The sequence below is a fragment of the Tachyglossus aculeatus genome, chromosome 10 (genome assembly GCF_015852505.1).
Source record: "Tachyglossus aculeatus isolate mTacAcu1 chromosome 10, mTacAcu1.pri, whole genome shotgun sequence".
Classification (NCBI taxonomy): Eukaryota; Metazoa; Chordata; class Mammalia; order Monotremata; family Tachyglossidae; genus Tachyglossus; species Tachyglossus aculeatus.
The window spans coordinates 17,603,307-17,627,026 of record NC_052075.1 but is presented as its reverse complement, the minus strand read 5'-3'; the positions used below and the strand labels follow the sequence as shown (position 1 = coordinate 17,627,026).

General features: G+C 45.9%; 1 protein-coding gene across 1 annotated transcript in view; it reads right to left on the bottom strand.

Annotated features, from left to right (window-relative positions):
• The window catches only part of UBE2K (ubiquitin conjugating enzyme E2 K), a 72,204-nt gene that overhangs the window by 24,493 nt on the left and 23,991 nt on the right, over nt 1-23,720 (bottom strand). Inside the window, exon 2 of the mRNA XM_038752828.1 lies at nt 9,995-10,088. Within this exon, the coding sequence (XP_038608756.1) occupies nt 9,995-10,088 (94 nt within the window). The remainder of the gene's footprint in view (nt 1-9,994; nt 10,089-23,720) is intronic.

Here is a 23,720-nt window from a genome sequence, read left to right as displayed (position 1 = left end):
TACAGATGAGGTAACTGAGGCACAGAGGAGTTAAGTGACTTGCCCAAAGTCACCCAGCTGACAATAAATAGGCGGAGCCGGCATTTGAACCCATGACCTCTGAATCCAAGCCCGGGTTCTTTCCAGTGAGCCATGCTGCTTCTCGGTCTGTAGTATGCCACACTTTTCTAACAACCCAAAAGTCACCCTCGTGCTCTCAAAAGGGCTCCTGCACCGCTCCCAAAGAGCCTGCATTTCCGCAAAGGAGACTGAAAGGAGAATGGTGCCCCGTGGTCACACGGCTCTCATTTTAAGTGCGCCTTTAGCCCGCAGATTAAAACCTGGTCCCCGAACACTGCTGACGACCGGGGCTGATCGATGCCTGCGGGAGTTCTTCCCTAATGGGTGTTTTCAGTTCACGATTCGGATAGACTGATCGGAAGAATCAGACGGCGTTCTTCCAACAACCAACACCCGGATGGGGGGGAACGCAACGTGGAGTGGGAAGAAACAAGGTGTCAGTCAAAGCTTTAAGTACTACAAGTTCGCCTTGACACAGGGTCGGTCAAGTACACAATTTTCCGATTATAGGAGGAATGACAACACAACTATCTAGACTGTGAGCCCACTTTTTAGACTGTGAGCCCACTGTTGGGTAGGGACTGTCTCTATATGTTGCCAACTTGTACTTCCCAAGCGCTTAGTACAGTGCTCTGCACACAGTAAGCGCTCAATAAATACGATTGATTGATTGACTGACAGTGGGAGGCAGAAGCTAACACTAAGCTCTAAGAACAACTCGTCATGAACCAGAATCGACCGCCCCCACATTAGACTTCTTGGAAAACTTAAAACACACGAGTCCCACTGACGTTTGCTAAACGGCCCCCTCTGCTCTGGCAGGGAAACGGAACAGAAAAAAGAAATTACAGTAGAAGTGGGGGCAATATAGGTCTACTGAAGAAACAAGAATTGACTGTTAATAAACATGTACTACCCAATAAGAATGAGATAAAAATCTTCAAACTGAAGTCAGTCCCTGTATTTGTTTAGCTTGCTCCATAAGCTGAGGTCTACATTCACAATCCTACTTAAAATTCAACCGCGTATGTCACACGATCAATGGAGTAAATTCAGCCCAATCTCAGGGGCTGAAGTGAGAACAATTTCTCCTTCCAGAAAGGCAAGGCTGAACTACGCATCTCTAAACGTGATCTTAACAAAGCAATCCTTGCAAACACTAAAAGTAGCCTGTGGCTGGATTTATAAGCTCCTGAGGAAAGAAAACACAAGATACTCAAAGAATGCACTGGTCCCAATCTCACTCTACGGAGAAGCAGGGTCATTCATTCATTCAGTCGTATTTATTGAGCGCTTACTGTGTGCAGGGTCCCAGCTGCAGGAGAACCCAGGGGCAGGGGGGTAGGCAGTGAGTTCAGCCCACCCCCTAAAACCCAGCGTCCACCAGCTCAACCCTGGTGCCAAACGTACAAGGCAGGGCAGAGCTAGACTGCTACAAAGCAACCCGCTGGGTTGTTATCATCCCTTTGGACCAGAGGAAGGAAAACAAGGGTATGAAGAGGGGAGAAAAAGATGATCTGGGTCATGATAAATATGGTACGGCCAAATCGGGAATCCAGAGCTCTTCAGAAGGGATGCTGAGTGGATCTGGGGAAGTCCCTGAGTTGCTGGGACCACAATTCCAAAAAGGCCACTGGGCTACAGGCCATGTGCAGGAAGGTCCCCCAGACGCGACTGAGAAGCCGCATTGCCTAGTGGAAAGAGCAAAGAGTCACAGGACCTGGGTTCGAGTCACAGGACCTGGGTTCGATTCCCAGATCCACCACTTGTCTGCCGCAGGACCTAGGGCAAGGCATTTCACTCCTCTGGGCCTCAGTTACCCCATCTGTAAAACGGGGAGTGAGACTGTGAACCCCATGTGGCTTCTACCTGCCCCAGCGTTGGATACTGTGCCTGGCTCACAGTACATGCTTAACGAACACCATTTAAATTAAAAAAAAAGTGAGCTCAGGCTCAAACCCCATATTCATCAGCTGAGCCCAGAGCCTCAGTGAAGCTCTACCACCTCCATTAGTTTTATTGTTTTGCTAGTACTTGTTAAACATTTCCTACATGCCAAGCACTGTACTAAGCACTGGGGTAGATGCAAGACAATCGGGTTGGACACAATCCCTATCCCACATGGAGCTCACGGTCTAGTAGAACGGGGAAGGACTTAAATCCCCATTTTACAGATGAGGTAACAGGCACAGGAAAATGAAGTACTTGCCCAAAGTCACAGAGCAGCTAATGATGGCATTTGTAAAGCGCCTACTAAATGCCAAGCACTTTCCTAAGCGCTGGGGGGGATACAAGGTAATCAGGTTGTCCCACATGGGGCTCCCAGTCAATCCCCATTTCCCAGATGAGGGAACTGAGGCACAGAGAAGTGAAGTGACGTGGCCGAAGTCACCCAGCTGACAAGTGGTGGGGCCAGTATTAGAACCCATGACCTCTGACTCCCAAGCCCGGGCTCTTTCCTCTGAGCCACGCTGCTTCTCCAGCTAAGTGGCATAACTGGGATTAGAACCCAGGTCCTCCGGCTCCCAGGCCTGTGCTCCTTCCCAAAGATAACATGTTTTACACACATTTTACATCCACTTAGACTGTGATCCCCACTTGTGGGGGACAATGTGTTTGACCTGATTAACTGGTATCTATCACAGGGCTTAGAACAGTGCCCGACACCAAGTAAGCGCAGAATAATATTAACAAGTGGGTAGGAGAAGAAAGAAAAGGCACTTCAGTGCCTTTTCCCTTCAGGCTTCCTGGTGACCCTGTTATTCTCTCTACTACTTACTCCTCATGCCCTTAAGAGTCCAAGGGGCTACCGTGAGAGAAGGAAAGCAAGGGAGGACAGTTGGAGGGGTAACTTTGGAAAAAGGAGATGTTATGCAAGATCAGAATAAGCCTTTCTTATGATTTGAGGTAAAGAAATACATCATCGGTGGACCCCAATTATGCTCCTCCAAACTCTTTTAAATATCAGATCACATTCCAGTCAACAGTGGAAAGGGATGAATCACATTAGCTATTAGGTGAGGCCTGGGGGCCCTGGCACAGGCCAAGTTTGGCCAGAAGACAATTAGTTTATCAATCAACCAGCATTATTTCTTGAGCGCTTACTGGGGGCAGAGCACTATACTAAGTGCTCGGGCGATCACAATGCGACATGGTTGGAAGACGCAGTCTCTGCCCACAACAAGGTTAGTCTTGAGGGGGAGACAGACATTAATATTCATTCAATTGTATTTATTGAGCACTTACTGTGTGCACAGCACTATACTAAGCGCTTGGAAAGTACAATTCACTCATTCATTCATTCAATAGTATTTATTGAGCACTTACTGTGTGCACAGCACTGTACCAAGCACTTGGGAAGTACAAGTCACAACATATAGAGATGGTCCCTACCCAACAATGGGCTAATTGGGCAACAATATAATATAAATTGATCAATCAAATTTATTGAGTGCTTACCGTGTACAAAGCACTATGCTAAGCACTTGGGAGAGTAAAATACAACAGAGTTGGTGGGTACATTCCCTTCCCACACTGAGCTTACAGTCTAGAGGGGGAGGCAGACCGATGACGTATTTCTTTACCTCAAATTATAAGCCAGGGATTTTTTGAGTAATCATCTAAAAATATAACAACTCATGGACATAACTCACGGATATGTTTATAAGTGCTGTGGGGCTGAGGGAGGGGGGAAAATGGTGGGGGGGGGCGTGCAAGGGGATAATAATAACGATGGCATTTGTTAAGCACTTACTATGTGCAAAGCACTGTTCTAAGCGCTGATACAGAAAGGAGTGTGAGAAGAGGAAATGCGGGCTTAGTCGGGGAAGGCCCCTTGGTGGAGATGTGTTTTTAATAAGGCTTTGAAGTTGGGGAGAGTAACTGTCTGTCGGACATAGAAAGGGAAGACATTCCAGGCCAGAGGCAGTCTTTTAGACTGTGAGCCCACTGTTGGGTAGGGACTGTCTCTATATGTTGCCAACTTATATTTCCCAAGCGCTTACTACAGTGCTCTGCACACAGTAAGCGTTCAATAAATACGATTGATTGATTGACATGGGTTGGCGGCGAGACGGAAGAGAATGAGGTGCAGTGAATAGGTTGTCGTAGATGAGTGACGTGTCCAGGCTGGGCTGGAGTAGGAAAGGAGTGAGGTAAGGTACGAAGAGGCAAAGTAATTGAGAGTTTTTAGTTGCTTTTTGTAGGGATATGTGCATAAGTGCTGTGGGTCTGAGAGTGGGGTGGATAACCAGTGCTGCAAGGGTACAGACGGAAGTGCGGGGCAAAAAGACTATCTCTGCAGATCGTGTAGAATGATATGCCTTTCCCCACTGCCTGAAAAATTAAAAGCTATAATAAACAGGTAATTCAGTAGAATCCCCAATGCCTCACCCAGAAATATTGCTAGTTATGTTCTGCTATAAAGTAATCCAGCCCAGTATTCTGACCCCCGGATTGGCAACTAGATGCTTACATGGACAGTGTGATGATTGCTCTCTGGACGGCGATGGGATCCCTACCATACCTAGCTTTCTCTTTCCTTCCTAGTAGCCCACTATGAATAGCTCATCCATTAAATTAGCCAAACCTCCGCTGCAACGAATGGTATCTGTGGCCTTATATTCAATGTATTTACCATCTGCCACGTGAAGAGGCGCTTCCTTTTGTTAACTGTGAACCGCCCACTCCCCACATGTCTCCCCTTGTCTTGGTGTGTGGAATTAAAATGAGTCCATGTATACTCCACGTGAGACCCATACATGTGACCCAAAGGGTTAGTGAGGTGACTTTTGTTCTGGGGTGAGGTGGAGAGACAGCAAGAGAAGACCGCAAATGGCTCTCCCCACATTCACAGCCCAAGTTCCCACCTCTTCCAACGAGCCTTCCCTGACTCATTTCCCAGGCCCCTGAGCCCTACAGTCCCTTCAGCCAACTCCGGCATTTATGGTCGTATTTACACCGACTCTCAGCACCCTTGTACATATGGCTTTTCAACTGTACATTCAGTCATTCATTGTGATGCCTGCAAATATTTTTAGACGTGTCTCCTCGACGAGAATGTAGCCTCCTTTTGGGAAGGGCACACATCGCTTAATTCTGTAGTTCCAAGGCACCTAGTACAATCGAATAACAACTGGGGTAGTTATAGTGTTCGCTGTGTGCCAAACACTGTACTAAACGTTGACGTAGATACGAGATAATCAGGGCAGAGACAGTTTCAGTAAGAGGTACTGAAGCCTGGAGAAATTAAGCATACGGTCACACAGCAGTCAAGTGGCAGAGTCACAATTAGAACCCAGGTCCTGTGACTCCCAAGCCTGAGCTCTGGCCACCAGACCACACCTTTATTGTGTGCTTTACTGCACTGAATGGGCACACAAACACTACTACTGTTGCTGCTGCTGCTAGAAGGGGAATTTGGTTGCCGGGAATGGAGGGCTATAAAAAAGGAATTATCAAGTCCAACACTTTCTCGCAATTTAAAACATTACAGAAGAGCATTTTCAGGAAGGTTATGGGGGAAGGAAAGCATCAAAGCAGAAAAGGTTTTGCTTAAATATTTAATAAGAGCATCAAAGTGTTACGATAGCTTTAGAAAGTCCACAGGACGTATTTAATGCGGCAGTTTCCCCAGGCAAAGAGTTTCCGTACCGTGACCGGAATTTTTCAACCCAACTAGAAGGGGAATTCAATCTGTATGTACTTAAAATATGTGAACTATGCTGAGTTTTAGCCAATGCTTTCTCCTCTCACTCTTTTACCTAGTATATACTTGACACGGTGTGGTTGCTCGTCTCCCTCATTAGAATTAGTCCTTCAAGGGACCGTGTCTTAATCCTGAAGGTTTCCCTCAAGCACACAGCACAAAGCTCTGGGCTCCAAACAGATTGGGAGGTAGTGGGAGGTTTCTAAAGGGCGAGAAAAGGGATGGGGTGAAGGGTGGATGGGGAAGGAGAAAGCAAGCAAGGAGATTGTGGTCAAGGAGCGATATTTCAGAGGTCGTGAGGTTAGATTGGGGGGCCTATGTGTGGCCAAGTGGTGAATGGGAGAGGTGGGCAGAGCGGGAGGCAAGGGACGACAATTTCCATCAATTAATCCATCGATAATATTTATTGAGCATTTACTCCGTGCAGAGCACGATGCTGAGTGTGGGAGTCCAATGCAGTTAGTAGGCATGATCCCTGCCCTCCAGGAAGGAGAGACATTGAAAGTAATTACAAAAAGTTGGTGGCAACATAGTTCAGAGACTTGTTCATAACTGCTGTGTGGGGGAGAGGAGGAGAGAACCTAAGAGCTAAGTGTGAGGGATTCAAGTGCATCCTTAACATTGTGCGTAGATATAGGACGGGAACAGGAGAAATTAGTCAGGGAATAGTAGTTATTGAGTGTCAACTGCATGCACAGCACTGTACTGAGCACTCGGGAGCGTACAGGAGAGTTGGTGGCCAAGACTTCTGCCTTTAAGGAGTTAACAGTCTAGCAGAGGAGATTGGAAACTAACGAGGTGAGGGGGGAATCTCTGGAGATGGCCACACCTGGCAGTTTTGATTTTGTCCGTGAGTAGTGAGCCTGGGTAATTGGGGTGAGAAAGGAGGGAGACTGCAGCAGGGAAAGGGGGTAGGGCCTCAGGAGAGAGTTAATGGTCTGGAATAATTGATGGAGACGATGGATACGGGAATCGATGAGGGAGATGTAATGCTACTCTGCCCAAGAGAGGGTAGCATTATAAAAAACATGAACTTGAAATGGTCAGTACTGGCCCCCTGACTGGATTTCCTCCAAAAGGCACTCACTAATTAATTCCCCTTTCTGATCAGGCCAGCCACCTTTAGTTGCCAAGTGTATGCCACTTGAACTATTCAATCATTTACTTTCTTTTTTATCACTTTTTTTTCCCATTCTCTAACTCCTTTGCCTTTTGTACTTAGCTACAGGTCTGCTTAATTCCCACATTAGAATATAAACTTAATTCAGGGCCCAGGTTTTTATTTTCCCAGGCATTTAGTACGGTGCCTTACACTATGGTAGGCTGCTGATGGCTAAGCATTCCGTTAGGAATGCTCTCAGTTCCCAGAAGTTGGCCTCACTAAGACAAGATCTGACGATGAGTCTTCAGGTGCATTCATTCAATCGTTTCCCCAATTCCTTCCACCCACTCCCTCATCCTTCCCCTCCATCAAGAGATCTCCTGAGCCTCCTCTCACTACCTCCACCAGCCCTCTTCTTAAACTATTACAAGCCGATTACACTCTGAGTGAGACTACACTCTCCCAGGTCCCCAGTGACTTCTTCCTTATCAAAGCTGATGGACTTTCCTAATCCTCTTGGAGCGTCCAACTGCCTGTGACGCTGCAGACCACTCCCTTCTCCTGGAAGCACTATCTAACCTTGGATTTGTCTTCTTGGAGTTTTCTTCTCCCCCGCTGCCTCTCAAGTCTCCTCTACCTCTCATCGCCAAGCTGTGGGGATTGTCCCTCAGGGCTGTTTTGGATCCCCTTCCTTTTCTCGCATCATTCTCTCTCCCTTGGGGAGCTCATCAGCTCCTATGGCTCAGCTACCACCTTTACGTGGATGACTCCCAGATCTATCTCAAAAGCCTGGGCCTCTCACCTTTTCTGTCATCTCACATTTCTTCTCACTTCCAGGAGGGCCTCACTCCCCGGACATCCCACCAACACCTTCTGCTCGATACTCCTGAAACAACTCATCCACTCCCCCCACCTGACTTTCTCATCCCAGTTAACATCACCTTTGGCCTCCCTCTTTCTGAAGCCTGGGGCCTTGGTATTTTTCCTTGACTCCCCAGATCCATCCTTTCCTCTCCCTCCAACGCCCACTATCCTGGCTGTATTGGTCTCCTAACTAGGCTCCCCTGCCTCCGGTCTCTCCCCACTTATTTTTCTAAAACATCCATCTGCCTACACACCCGTACTCTCAAAAACCTTCATTCCTCTCTGAATCAAGAGAAGTCTCACGCACAAATGAATTTAGGACAATCTATCGGCTTTCTCCCTCTTACTTACCCACTCTCTCTACTTTTTTCCAGTTTGCACTGGTCAATCTTGGCAAGAGAACTACTCCCGCTGCCAAAGCCTCACCTCTCCTGTCTTAAGAGAAGCAGTGTGCCTTAGTGGAAAGAGCGCGGCTTGGGAGTCAGAGGACGTGGGTTCTAATCCTGGCTCCGTCACTTGTTGGCTGCGTGGCTTTGGGCAAGTGTCACTTAACGTCTCTGTGCCTCAGTGACCTCATCTGTAAAATGGGGATTAAGACTGTGAGCCCCACGTGGGACAACCTGCTGACCTTCTATCTACCCCAGCGCCTAGAGCACTGCATGGCACATAGTAAATGCTTAACAAATACCATCATCATACCATTAAACCACCTACTCTAACAGTAACCTACTTACTGTACCTTGAGCTCATCACCCTCCATCAGTCAATGGTAATTATTGAGCGCTTACTGTGTGCAGAACACTCTACAGAGTTGGTAGGCGTGTTCCCTGCCCACAAGGCATCACCATCGACCTCCTGCATACCTCCCGCCCTTCCTCCTATCTGGAAATCCACCAGACCTCAGCTCCCTCATCCTTCAAACCCCTTTGGAAATTGCACCTCCTCCAACAGGCCTTCCCCGGGGTTTCTTCTTCTTCCCAATTCAACCGTCCCAACTGCCACCTCAGCGCTTTCTGCGCCACTTCCACCACCACGAGCTCACAACAACCCACTGTATCTCTTTTCCCAGTGATTCACATACATACATACACATTCAGTCAGCACTTATTCATGCAAATAGCCATCTGCCTGTTTTCTTCTTCCTCTTATCTGCAATTGCTTGTGTCTGACTTCCCCCTTGGACTGCCCACTCTGAGAACAGACCGCGCTTTCTATTGTACTGTAGTATATTCGCCCAAGTGTGTAGCTCGTAGTAGAGTGGAAGCAGTCTCTAACCCTTCGTTTGAAGTACCTGCGCTTCAGGTAACTTTGTTCTCAAGATCCCTGCTCAGAGGGCTCAAACATTTTAAACTTGGTAAAGGATGGGGGGCCGGCCTGCTCTCACACCTGCTTCTGGAGGCCTAATTCTTTGGGAGCCTAACTACCTGAAAGGGTGATGGCAAGGGGGTTTATCCAAACAGATCACCCGCACTAAGTGAATCTGGAGAAGCAGCGGGATCTACGTGGCTCAGTGGAAAGAGCCCGGGCTTTGGAGTCAGAGGTCAGGGGTTCAAATCCTGGCTCCCCCAATTGTCAGCTGTGTGACTTTGGGCAAGTCACTTAACTTCTCTGTGCCTCAGTTCCCTCATCTGTAAAATGGAGATTACGACTGTGAGCCCCCCGTGGGACAACCTGATCACCTTGTAACCTCCCCAGAGCTTAGAACGGTGCTTTGCACATAGTAAGCACTTAATAAATGCCATCATCACCACCATCACCTAGTAGATAGAGCCCAGGCCTGAGAGCTGGAAGGACATGAATTCTAATCCCACTCTGCCACTTGTCTTCTGGGTGTGATCTTGGGCAGGTTGCTTCACTTCTCTGGGCCTCATTCACCTCCTCTGTAAAATGAGGGTTAAGACTGTGAACCCCACATGGGACACGGACCCTGCCCGACCTGCTTGTAGCCATCTCAGCGCTTAATACAATGCCTGACACATCATAAGCGCTTGACAAATACCACAATTTATATTACTGTCCATCCAGGATGACATTGTCTATTCTGGACTGCACACTACTAAAATACCAGGACCATACTTACTTTTTCAATAGCTAATAAAACTTCATGAATAAGCTTAATGAATGGTTCCATGACAATAAATGCTCATTTTGATGGATGATCAAACAAACAGCAGCCTTTTATATGACTCCAGTGCTTAAACGCATTTTCTTGTTAAAGTTCATCATTAAGACAATATTTCCATAACCAAAAAATTACTTGCCTTCATATGGTGTATCCGGAGGTCCCGCTATTTCTCCTCTTAATTCTGTAAAATTCTCATCTACAAGATCTACTTTAATTTGATTTTTGCTCGTCTTAAAAATAAACAGAAAATACTGGTATTAGTTAAATCAGCAAACAAATATACAACCTCTATAAAAAATACCACATATAAAACCCACAATTCTTTTGGTGGCACTCCCTATCCAACTTTATATTATAAACATTCCCAAATTCCAGGTCTTTTTCTCCAGAGGAGTATTTACTGGATTTTAGAGCTCCTCCCAGGAGTATACAGTCTGTTCTAGTTAAAACAAGCTTCTCTACTTTTGCTGGCAATCACTGGCTGGTTTCCTATAGTATTTAAGCACAGAAAACAGCTCTGAGATAAAAGGGAATGGACGATGCTATACAAAACAATTTCAAAAAATAGATCAATCATGATATGAATTACACCAAAAGGGACAATGCTGTATTTAATCCAATTATAGTTGAAAAAGATTATTCTGAAGACTGGTTAATTATCATTTTTGGCCAAGTCTCTGAGACTTACTGGCTCAGCAGCAAATACTTTTTTTTTTACTTGCTAGGAAATTCTGAGCACTTTTCAAATTCTACATCTCAACTTAAGTTATAAAAGCTTAGTTATGTTTTCATTTATAAATACACCATTAATACATGACCATGTAATTAGCCCAACACAATTTCTTAAACTTGTAGAAAGCTGTGGTGGCACTAACAGCAACATAAATATTTAGCTTTTCAGTTTTAAGCCCAGTCTGACTGCTGTCTCACTAATCAGCCGGAATTGCTTGGCCCGTTGGTAAGAATATGGGTAGAGACAATAAATTTTGATTTTTAAACACATATATTATATATTGACAGTTTCCTATGATGACTTTCAGTGATCAAGAGATAAGATAATGTTCTGTCATGAGTGAAAAATGGGTTAAAAGACAGAGAAACAAATGGTAAGGCTACAGGGTGACTGTAGTGAAAAGTGACGTTTAAATCATAGTTTTCCCCGGGGAATTCTTGTTAGGAATGATTCTGCCTAACATCCCCATAAATTATGTGGAAGACAGAGCATGTGCTGGGAAACCTCCTTACTTGGGCCCATCAGCTAAAGGTTTTCCAGAAAGTGAAATGCCATGGAAATGGGGACAACTGCTACTCTTCCAAGTATAAATAAATACGACCGCTTGACTGGAAGTCTCCTGAAGCGGAATTTGCCGAAAAGTGGTAGATGAGGTCAAGAAAAGTAAGGGAAAAACAATCCAAACTGCAGCATCATGAGCACAGACCCTGAACTTGCAGGACTTGGGAAAGGGCTTTGAGAATCACTTTCAGCCGTTCGCTAATAATTCACGGCAGCCAAAAGGGCTGATAAAATAACGGCAACATCAAGAAGCGTTTTGAGAATGGAGAGTTTACTATTACCTCTATAAAACAACAGCAAACCCACATGAGAATACTACCGGCAGCTCTGCTCACACCTTAGAAAGGACACCAAACAGGCTCGCATCGTCAGAAGAATGCACCCTCACTCTAGATCATGTGTGCAGTGAAGAAACACTTTATGCACAAATTCAGAAGTTGGACAGACGTGTGAACAACGGATTGAGGCACAGGGAAGATAAGCCACTTCAAACTAGAACTGAAAGAATTTTACAACATGACGCAATAGTCGAACAATAAAATACAGGTGTAGTCACTGAAGCCATGAAAATTAGCTTGTGTCCACAAGCCCAGATGACGTCAAGAAAATTTTTAAATAGGGGGCAAGTGACTTTAGACTACTGCTGCTCACTGCATATCAGGGTCATTATCACTAAGTTCATTCATTCATTTGTATTTATTGAGCACTTACTGTATGCACAGCACTGTATTAAGCGCTTAGTTAAAGGAAACCTTCTAGCTAGTTGGTTGAAAAATATCAGCAAATAAGGCAATCTCTTTGCAATGCTCTATTACTTAGCAAGGAATGAGTGCTACACATTGGGTAGAGAAGAGAAGCAGCATGCTCATATGACAGAGCATGGGCTTGGGAGTCAGAGGTCATGGGTTCTAATCCCGGCTCTGCCGACTGTCAGCTGTGTGACTTTGGGCAAGTCACTTAACTTCTCTGCACCTCAGTTCCCTCATCTGGAAAATGGGGATTAAGACTGTGAGCCCCGTGTGGGACAACCTGATTACCTCGTATCCCCCCAGTGCTTAGAACAGTGCTTGGCACATAGTAGGCGCTTAACAAATGCCATCATCATTATTACTGGGTCTCTCCTTGGTCCAAGAAAAAGCCAAGGAATGTACTGAATGCAAAAATAACACTTCTGGGTATCAAAGAAAATGAATCAGTATTACTGTGATATTCGTTAAGCACTTACTACGTGCCAAGCACTGTACTAAACACTGGAGAAGATACCACAATCAGGTTGGACCCAGTCCCTGTCCCACATGGAGCTCACAGTTTTAATCCCCATTTTACATATGAGGGAACTGAAGCACAAAGTGACTTGCCCAAGGTCACACAGCAGGAAAGTGGTGGAGCTGGGATTAAGAATCCAGGTCCCCTGATTCCCAGGCCTGGGTTCTTCCCACTAGAACATGCTGCTTCTCCAATGTAGCGGCAGGTGAACCTTCTACATTAAATCTACAGTCCGATTTCACATCAGAATTATTCTACCTACAATACTCAGGAAACGTTCAGTGCAACCTAGATTTAATGTCCACCAAACCACATCAACCAAGGTGAACCGATACAGGGTCCACATCAAATACTCTATCAAAAGTCCCTTTCAACCGGTAAAACTTTTTTATGGTATTTGTTAAGCACTGTGTCAAGCACTGTTCTGAACGCTGGGGTAGATACTATTCAATTGGGTTGGACACGACCTCTGTCCCACATGGGGCTCACTGCTTAAGTAATAATAATAATAATAATAGTGGCATTTGTTAAGTGCTTACTATGTGCCAAGCACTGTTCTAAGCGCAGGGGGGGATACAAGGTGATCAAGGTTGTCCCACGTGGGACTCACATTCTTAGTCCCCGTTTTGCAGATGAGGGAACTGAGGCCCAGAGAAGTTAAGTGACTTGCCCAAGATCACAGAGCTGACAAGTGATCTCCCTTCAAAGCCCTACTCCTTTCAAAGCCCTACTGAGAGCTCACCTCCTCCAGGAGGCCTTCCCAGACTAAGCCCCCTCCTTCCTCTCCCCCTCCTCCCCTCCCCATCCCCCCTGCCTTACCTCCTTCCCCTCCCCACAGCACCTGTATATAAGTATATATGTTTGTACGTATTTATTACTCTGTTCATTTATTCATTTTACTTGTACATATTTACTCTATTTATTTTATTTTGTTAGTATGTTTTGTTTTATTGTCTGTCTCCCCCTTCTAGACTGTGAGCCCGCTGTTGGGTAGGGACCGTCTCTATATGTTGCCAACCTGGACTTCCCAAGCGCTTAGTACAGTGCTCTGCACACAGTAAGCGCTCAATAAATACGACTGAATGAATGAAAAGTGGTGGCGGGATTCAAACCCATGACCGCCGACTCCCAAGCCCGTGCCCTTTCCACTGAGCCACACTGCTTCTCAAGTAGGAGGGAGAAGAGCCATTCAATCCCTCTTTGGCAATTAAGGAGACATACACACAGGGAAGTTAAGTGACTTTCCCATGGTCACACAGGAACTGGGATTAGAACCCAAGTCCCCTAGCTCCCAGGCCCGAGACCCCTAGGTCACTGCTTCCCCAGCACCACAACTTCCTGTAGTACTGTACCCATTTTGGTTTGCCTTTCTTAAACTCCCTTTCCCTTTGGAAGGAGGTGCTTTCAAGCCATAAATCAGCTGGAGATGGAAGGCCAACAAGCAGTCTAATTCCACAGGCAAGAATGGGGTCTGAGATCCTTTTTCTGACTCCGAAGTGGTGTTCCGGGGTACTGAATGCGAGCCAGCCCGCGTGCCAAAATGGAAACTGGCATCCCTGACTTCTGCAGCCCCGCCTCCAAATCCACCTTCTAGCTGACCTCCTGATAACTGAGTTCAGGATCAGTAAACAATTAAGACCACCTCATCTGATGGGCTAAAAGCTAACACTTGATAATCAGCTGGAGTTTGATAAAAAGGGTCAACAAGCATGTTGTGGAGAGAATCGGTAGACATAACGGAGTTAGATTTTCTAAAGACCTTCGATATGGTTCCAGACCAGAGGTTTAAAAAAAACAAACGAAATTAAAAAAAAAAACCCTGAGTAATTACAGGACTGGAAGGAATGCTACCACAAATAGAAAAATGCCTGAGAGGAAATAAAAGGCAGAGATAAAGGGTCACTTTTCAGAATAAAGACGTCTGATAGTGGGGGTTCCCTAGTGATCTGTGCTAAGTCCATTTTGTTGAACATCTTCATCAATGTTATGGACAAAGAAATGTACAGTGATATCTCCAGGTTTACTGCTGTCACTAGACTCTTAGATGGTGAAATATCTTGAAAATGGGGATAAAGGTCCAGGAAAGCTGCATGGGCGGCCTGGGTAGCCGAGCCTCAACATGAGCAGTGAATGTGTCTTATAGTGTACTCTCCCGGTGCTTAATACAATGCTCTGCACACAATAAGCGCTCAATAAATACAACTGACTGATTCAACATGAACATGTATTAGGTAATGGCCCCTGGGGAAAAATAAACCAAATAAATCTCTAATAACTACATGACGACGACCTGAGATACTGACCATGAGCCAAAAAAAAAGACACCGACTCCCTCTCCACCCAAATCATTAACATTTTTTAAGCATCGGGCCAATTTGCAGCAGCAAACAAAAAGGCCCACCAAACTGCTGGGAAACAAGAGGTCTGATTTTGACTATGTACTTGATTACCTTTTATCTATCCCCAGTGCTTAATACAGAGCCTGGCACATAAGCAGCACTTAAATACCATTCAAAAAAAAAAATCCAAGGAAAGACTATCCTCTGGTCAAAGGAAATTCTCCTCCAACCTCTCCTAGATTCCCCCGTGGCAGAAGAAAGGAAAGCCTGAATGGGCTTTTCAATCCTTCCGTCACCCCTACCCAAATCCACCGGCTTCTAAAACAGTAAATGTGGTGTGGCCAAAGAATCTATAATGAAAATGATACGGTGTTCCAAGATGGATCCCCGCCCTTAAAAGAAGGGGACTAGAGGAAATAAAATCCCACACTGTTCAAAGTAACAACAGAACCCTGGCACCATGGTTGGAGCCCCCCCCAGACAGCATTAGGACCAAGGGGCACGAGGGCCATGGGGAGATGAACACTCCGGAGACTGATTTCAAATGCAAAACCACTTTCTGGGCAATATGGCCCTACCTAAAGCCTGGTCCGAATCAAGTCAAACTGCTCCCAATCCTCTAAGGGCGGTCCCTCCACTTGGGTAGATCAGCCATGGCACCCATCCCACCACAGGCAATCCTCTGGCTCTCAAATACAAAGGGTGGGAAGGCGCGTCGGCACTGAATTGGCAGCGGCCTCTCTCCCGTTTCCGCTCACTGGCAGCAGACAATGCAGAAAGGATAAAAAGGAGTTTAAGTCTAGATTAGAGATAGATTACAGAAAAATCCCCAAATATTTGGATCGCGTTTTCTAGTTATGCTTTGAGTGTATTCACACACACAACCATATCCCCGGAGTGAGAAATGTATATAAATTTAATATACATATATATATTCATTAACAAGTACCACTACTTGTTAAGGGCACTGTACTAAATGCTGGGGTAAATACACGATAATCAGGTTGAACATAGTCCCCATAGTGTGAAACAGTGTGGCTCAGTGAAAACAGCCCGGGCTTGGGAGTCAGAGGTCACGGGTTCTAATCCCGGCTCCGCCACTTGTCAGCTGTGTGACTTTGGGCAAGTCACTTAACTTCTCCGGGCCTCACTTACCTCATCTGTAAAATGGGGATTAAGACTGTGAGCCCCACGTGGGACAACCTGATCACCCTGTATCCCCCCTCAGCACTTAGAACAGCGCTTTGCACACAGTAAGCGCTTAACAAATACCATCATTATTATTATTATTATTACATAGGGTTCATAGTGAGTCAGAGGGAGGAGGACTGAATCCCCACTTTCCAGATGAGGTAACTGAAGCACAGAAGTTAAGTGACTTGCAAGGTCCCTCCCAGCGGGAGACTCTCCTTTCTCCCTCTAAATTTCTGCCAAACGAGCCCCAGAGAAGGCACAACTGCCAGCCAAAAACAATACTCACACCAAAAAATGGATCCCCAACTTCTCCCTTATTCCTCAGTGTGCTGCTTTACAAAAAAGCCAAGAGGGGAGATATGGGGAGGAAATAGAGCTGTGACCCCTCATAACAACAGGGTGCGAGGACAGAGCTTGGACCACAAGCATTTCACTTTCTCATCTGAGCAAATACCAGCCCTCTGGGCAGCTGCACAACCAATGTCATCTACAATACACTTGGAAATCTACACCAATTTGATTCTTTGGTTGACCAACTATACAACCAGCCTTTTTTCATCACCACAGCACCTACTGTTTTATGTGTTAGGGTATGTACAAAGTAGAAGACCTGACAGAGAGGGGTTTTTTGGGGGGGGAGGGTTGGTTTGGTTTGGATTTCTTGAGAAGGGGAATGCAAACAGGCATACACAAGATAGTCTACATTCAATAGGAATGAAAAAATACAGCTACAACAATTAAAGCGTTCTGGGCGGTTAATGAAACGACCTGAAGAGGAAAGTACAGATTATTCCAGGAGTGCTTTCTAGAGGAGGTGGCTTTTGAGGAGAAGTTATTACTATTAAGTGCCGTGTGGTAAGCACTGGGGTAAATACAAGATAATCAGGTTGGACATAGTCCCTGTCCATACAGAGCTCACAGTCTAAGTAGGAAGGAGTATGATTTAATCTTCACTTTACAGATGAGGAAATGGAGGCATAGAGAAGTTGAGTGACTTGCCCAAGATCACACAGCAGGAGAGTGGAATTAGAACCCAGGTCCTCTGATTCCCAGGCCTGTGCTCTTTCCACTAGGCTACACCACTTTTTTGAAGAGTGGGAGGCAGTGGTTTAGGGGCTACAAGATGGGAAGGGGGTTTCATGTGGAGCAAGGGAGGAAGGAGGATGAGGAAGGCGGACAGTGGATTGAGGACAGGAGAGTGGACAGCAAAGTACAGCTAGCTAAGAGGTGAGCTTGGGAGAAGGAAAGAATGTGAGTTGGGATGAGTAGAAAAAAAACGAAAAGGCATCTCCCCACCACCACTCACCGAAGCGACATAATGCCACATGTTCCTTATGCGTTCTCATTTTTATTTTCCTCATCTTTTCTTCCTATTTCTTGCAGGCCTACTTATCTTTAATGGGAATATACATAAATGGTCGATTTATATAGACTTCAAGCATGTGTTTAAAAATAACAGAGAATGGATATAAGGAATTTGATGGGGTTGTCGGTGTGAATAGCACTTCATATGTGGTTAGGATCGACAATTTATTCTCTTTTTAATGGCAGGAAGAAGGGAATTGTGAAGATGAGCGGAGATGGGGAGCTGTAATGGAAGATCCTGCTGTCAGGATCACTGCAGAAAGGAAACGAAATAGCTGAAAAGCTGGAGGAATGGAATGAAGCTTGGCGATTCACAAATCCCCACTCAATCCCCATCCAAGGGGCCTCTGACCCAAGCCACAGTTCAGGTGTTCATCTCAAGCTTTAAATCGGGGCTGATGGGGGGAGATCTCTTTCCACCTCTAGCCATGACAGAGCTGGGGCGCCCGGCAACGAGAAGATGACTACGAGATTGAAAGCTTTTTGAGGGCAAGGATCTTGTCTACTAACTCTAGTAGAGTGCTCTGCACAGAGTGAGGGCTCAATAAATACAACTGATGAGTGCACGTCAGGAACCTCGACAGAGGCTGAATCTGAGAAGTACAGACAGAAACACAGATTATGCACCTAATCGATCAATTTTATTTACTGAGCTTCTGCTGCGTGTAGAAAACAGTACTAATCGTTGGGAAGGGTCCAATTCAGAGTCGGTAGACCTGTTCCCTGCCCACAATATTACCACCTAGGGTAGAGACACATGTTAATATAAACAAATTACGGATACGTATGATCATATATCTAGACTGTGTTGTGGGGCTGAGGGAGGGGTGAATAAAGGATGAACATCCAGTTGCAAGGGTGACACACGAGGGATTGGGAGAAGAGGAAATGAGGGCCTAGGTGGGGAAGGCCGATTAATAAGGTTTACAAAGGTGAGGAGAGGGATCGTCAGTAACAGTAATAGTCTGGGAGTGGAAAGCACAGCCCATCAGAGCATGGCACAAACTTTGTCTCATCCTCTGTTTCTAGACTGCCTCTGTGCCACATGGAGTCGGTGAAATAAGACTTTCCTACCCAGGCACGTGGTTTCCCCGCTGCCGAGGGATTTTGAACATGGCTAATGCTGTCAGACCCACTTTTGTGATGTGCCCCAGGGAGACATAGACCAGAATGAATGATACTTCAGGATATGACTTGACACCTGTCCACATAATTTGTTTTGTTGTCAGTCTCCCCATTCTAGACTGTGAGCTGGGTAGGGACCGTCTCTATATGTTGCCAACTTGTACTTCCCAAGTGCTTAGTACAGTGCTCTACACACAGTAAGCGCTCGAAAAATACAACTGAATGAATGATTGTGGGCATGTCCCTGAGCAGTATGAAAGGAAGGGTGGGTCTCCCGGCCTGATGTGCAGACCTATTGCAAGCAAAAACATGTTCACATGTTTGCTGTCTGTCTCCCCCTTCTAGACTGTGAGCCCGTTGCTGGGTAGGGACTGTCTCTATATGTTGCCGAATTGTACTTTCCAAGCGCTTAGTCCAGTGCTCTGCACACAGTAAGCGTTCAATAAATACGAATGAATGAATGAAATCAAATCACATGCTCAGATCAAATCATGGGAAATTACACCTGCTAATCCCCCTGGCAATGGGGATAAGTTATTTAGTGGGGTGCAGAACTATTATTACAAGTAACCAAAAGTAGACAATCGGAGCGAATCATGGAGATTGAAAACCCTAATTCCTTCAGCCATGGGGACAAGTTATTTAGAGAACAAGTTGATGGCCTAACGTAGTGATTTGGGCTCTAGGGTAGCGCTTTTAGACCGCCATGGATTTCCTCACTCAAGTGTACCTGACTACAGCCTACAGCTGTCCCTTCACTGCCATGACCAGGTTGGCTGTAGAGCATGCCATGCAGTTCTCTGGCCTCATCTTCTGCCATCTGTCTGCTGTGTGGCCTTGGGAAAGTCATTTAACTTCTCTGTGCTTCAGTCACCTCATCTGTAAAAAGGGGATTAAGACTGTGAGCCCCAGGTGGGACCCGGACTGGGTCCAACCTGATTACCTTGTATCTACCCCAGCACTTAAAACAGTGGCTGGGACATAGTATAGTAAGTGCTTAAATAACACAAAAATCTTCCAAAGGCAAGTGAGTCCTGAGCTCTGCAGGCACTGGATTTACAGTGGCTCTTTCTGGCACTCTATATCCCAGAGGGATTATGGAATGCGGAGCTGGGAGATGAGTAATCTCAAGGCTGTTTGACTGGGAAGATCGACCAGTACCCTGGGGTGGAGTCTGACTGGTGAAGTCAAATTGCCGTAGTGGGCTGCTATAAGCAGTTCGTTGATGAGACTCTAGCTGTGGGGTAAAAGCCCACAGCCCTTTATTCTTGACGTTATCTGAGCCCAGGGTGGGTCTTCCTAGTTATCTTGTTGTGGTTAGGGTGGAAGAAGGTAGACTCTGCCATTATGATATGTCTTCAGCTGTTTTCTTCACAAATGTCACCCCAACTACCTACTCTATCGTTTCAATGGTACCTGCCTGCACCTGTTCAATAGATCCGTCAAGGAATGAGTATGAGGAAATTATCCTCGGTTTCACCTCAGTCAACTCCCTGGAGTCACCATAACCTATACTCATTTCCCATGGTGGCCGAGGGTTCTCCCCCTCTTAACCGGCACCTTTACATTTTTGGTTGAGGGTCCGGTCGTGGGGAATCCCTTTATGGACGACTTGGGAATCCCTGTGCAAACTCTTTCTGTCTCTGGGTACCGACAGTGTCAAGCCCCCTAGGTAGAAAAAGGCTGCCATTTGCTCTGGGTCCATCTCCCTATGGATCACAAGGTAGAAGGGAGGGTGGACATAGAGGGCAACAACACATCTTCCCCAGGAGCAGCAAGAGAAGCTTAATCAATTTTCTGTCTGGTCCAGGGCTAATCTGTATTTTGGGAGAGGACTGGAATCGTCAATTTAGATGCCTCCTAACCACAATGAACGGCACAACTCCTCAGTGTCATCATCGGAAGGTGGGGAGCTGCCTGTTCAGCATTTCTTGAGCAGTGCTGTGGGGGCAATGAGACCATATATTCACCAATCTTTAGGAAATGTACGGGGATCGGACTATTGATTGAGTTGGGCTGTTATGATGTGTACCCCGCCCTAGGCAATTGCTTCCCATGGGCTGCCATCAGGCAGATCGCCAGGTGATTACACTACACTGCTACTCCCTGAAGGTCCCAGCATTTACTGTAGGAGGGAGGGGAAGGAGCAAGATGGGGGAAAAGAGGGAAATATGGGAAAAGGATTCACTCCTTGGAAACAGGTGGGCCCTTCTCTCCTCCACACCTCAACTTGTGGGGGATAGTTTGGTGGTATTGGACAGCCAATGAGGCTTCCCTTAAAGGTTTTTTGGGTGTTTTTTTTTCTATTTTAGTTTTAGATGACAACTAAGTCATGACAGCCTCCTTTGGCTACTGCTACGGACAGCCACCTGAGAGTGCCTGACGGAAGGGAACATTCCCTGTCATTTCCCTGGACAGAGGTATGGGCAGACAGGGTGACCAGAGGATCCAATGGAAGGAGAGCCCTCAGTTTACTCTGCTGAATGCAGCGTGGCCCAGCTGAAAAAGCACGGGCCTGGGAACCACAGGGCTTGGGTTCTAATCAGGACTCCACTACTTTCTTGCTGTGGGACCTTGGGCAAATCACTTCACTTTTCTTCACCTGTAATACGGGAATACAATATCTGCTCTCACTTCCACTCGGACTGTGAGCCCCACATGCGACAGGCTCCGTGACCAACCTGATTAACTTGCATCTACCCCAGAACTTAGTACAGTGATTGGCGGAGAGTAAGCATTTAACAAATTCCACAATTATTATAAAGAATATGAAAAGGGGCAGAGAGGACGGAGGGAGAGAGTATAAAATTGAACAGATGACTTGGCTGCCTTTGACACTGTGGACCACTCTTCTTCTGGAGAAGCAGTGTGGCTTAGTAGACAGAACATGGGGCTGAGAGTTGGAAGGACCTGGGTTCTAATCCCAGCTCCGCCACATGTCTGCTCTGTGACCCTGGGCAAGTCACTTCACTTCTCTGGGCCTCAGTTACCTCCTCTGTAAAATGGGGATTAAGACTGTGAGCCCCATGTGGGACAGAGACTGTGTCCAACCTGGTTACCTTGAAATTAACCCAGTGCTTACAGCAGTGCTTAGCACATGGTAAATCACTTAAGTACTATTATTACTATTATGGAAACATTATCTAACCTTGGTTTTCCCTGACACAGTTCTCTGGGGATCCTCTCTGGCTGCTGCTTTTTCTCTTTCTCTGGCCCATCCTCTGCCCTCACCCTCTAACTGTGCATGTCCCTCAAGGCTCTATTCTGAGTCCCCTTCTCTTCTCCTTTACTCTCATTCCCATGGCTTCAATTACCACCTCTGGGCAGATGAATCCCATATCTACCTTACTAACCACAACCTCAAACCTCCTCGCAATCATCTGCCTCCAAGATTTCTCTAAATGAATGTCCTTCTAGCATCTCAGGCTCAATGTGTCCAAAACTAAACTCATATTCTCTACCATCAAAGTTTCCTATCACTCCTACCATCACCACAATCCTCTCCATGCCGGAAATCCTGGCACTTCCCTTGACTCCTCACTCTCTTTTCATCTTTCTCCCTCTTCCCCGCCCCCACCTCCCCACCACCAGAGTCTGTAGACACACTCCCAGCCCTCAATGAGTTTACAGTCTAGAGGGGGAGACAGACATTAATAATTTATAATAAATCATTTAAAGATATGTGCCAAAGTGCTGTAGGGTTGGGGTAAATGTCAAATGTCTGAAGGTCACAGTTCAAGTCTATAGACACAGAAGGGAGAGCAAGCCGGGAAAAGCGGGCTTAGTCAGGGAAGGCCTCATGGAGTTAAGACCTTAATTGTGCTTTTGAAGGTAGAGAGAGTGTGGTGGTCTGGTGCATATGGACGGGGAGGGAGTTCCAGGCTAGGGGGAGGATGTGGGAAAGGGGTCAGCAGCAAGATAGACAAACTGAGGGCACAGTAAATAAACTGGTGCCAGAGAAGCAGAGTTTGTGAGCTGGCTGACTGGAAGACTTGAGGGCTTACTGCAAAGAGAGAAGAGGGGATGAGACTTGAGTCACTGGGTCCTAACTGGTACAGTCCAGGCTCTAATCGCTCAATGGTATTTACTGAATGCTTACTACGTGCAGAGCACTATAGGGTGGACAAGTGGATAGAGCACAGGTCTGGGAGTGAGAAGGACCTGGGTTCTAATCCTGCCTCTGCCACTGGACTGGTGTGACACCTTAGGCAAGTCACTTCACTTCTCTGGGCCTCAGTTACCTCATCTGTAAATGGAGATTAAGATTAGGAGCCCCAAGTGGGACATGGGCTGTATCCAATCTGATTAGCCTATATCTACCCCAGTACTTAGTATAGTGCCTGGCACATAAGTGCTTAAATATCTTTTTTTAAAAAAAATAAAAAAGCAAGGAGTCCCAAGCAAGGGAGTGGGAAGAGGAGAGCAAGGTTTTGTTACAATTCCCTAGTGTGATGAATATTAGTTACAGTTGGAACTTTCAATGGGGGTTTATTTTCATTAGCAGAAAATATTCTGTTTAGTCTTTCTTTTAGATTTTGAGTGGTGACCAAGGACTAAGGTGTCCGTCTACCCTAAATGCTCTGAAATTAAAAAGGAGGGGATTGTTTTTCCTATTTTGGGGTCTAGAAAGAAATGTAATCCAACAATTTCAATGGCACTCAACAGTCCACACTAATTGGAGGGTGCCATGGCGCCTGAATGAAAATGTACTCAATTCATTTCTCTAAGACGACAAAAAATCATCTTTGAAAACCCTAGACTGGCTGAGCTGGATTTCCACAACAAATTTAGAATCATTCAACTCCTTGCGAATGGATTTCCAGTCAGCAGCCAATCTAGATCCATTCACCGGTAGAAAGAGTAAATACCCCCTTGGGAAACGGATTCAGTTCATTTGTGGAAGAAATCCATGTCGCTTTATAAAGAACCTAAAAGCACTGAGCTTAGACTTGTCTTTCTACCCTACATGTAGGTTTCTGACATCACTGCACACAAATGCACGCATCTGGGTACATGAGTTAATGGGAGGGCCTCTGTGGATCTGAGTAGCAAGGTCTCCAGGGATTTTTTGCAGGAATGGGAAGACAAGAAAAACTGAGATGATGAAAGCCTTAAAGTGGTGTGGACTTCAGGGAGAGTGGCAAAGATATCTGTGTGAGTGATTGAGGCGGGGGCAACGTTAAAGTGTTGCATTTGAAATAGTCATCAAAATTGAACTTTTTAATTTGGGTGTTTTGCTAGGAAAAGGTATTTCTCCATTCTGAATAATCAGATTTTAA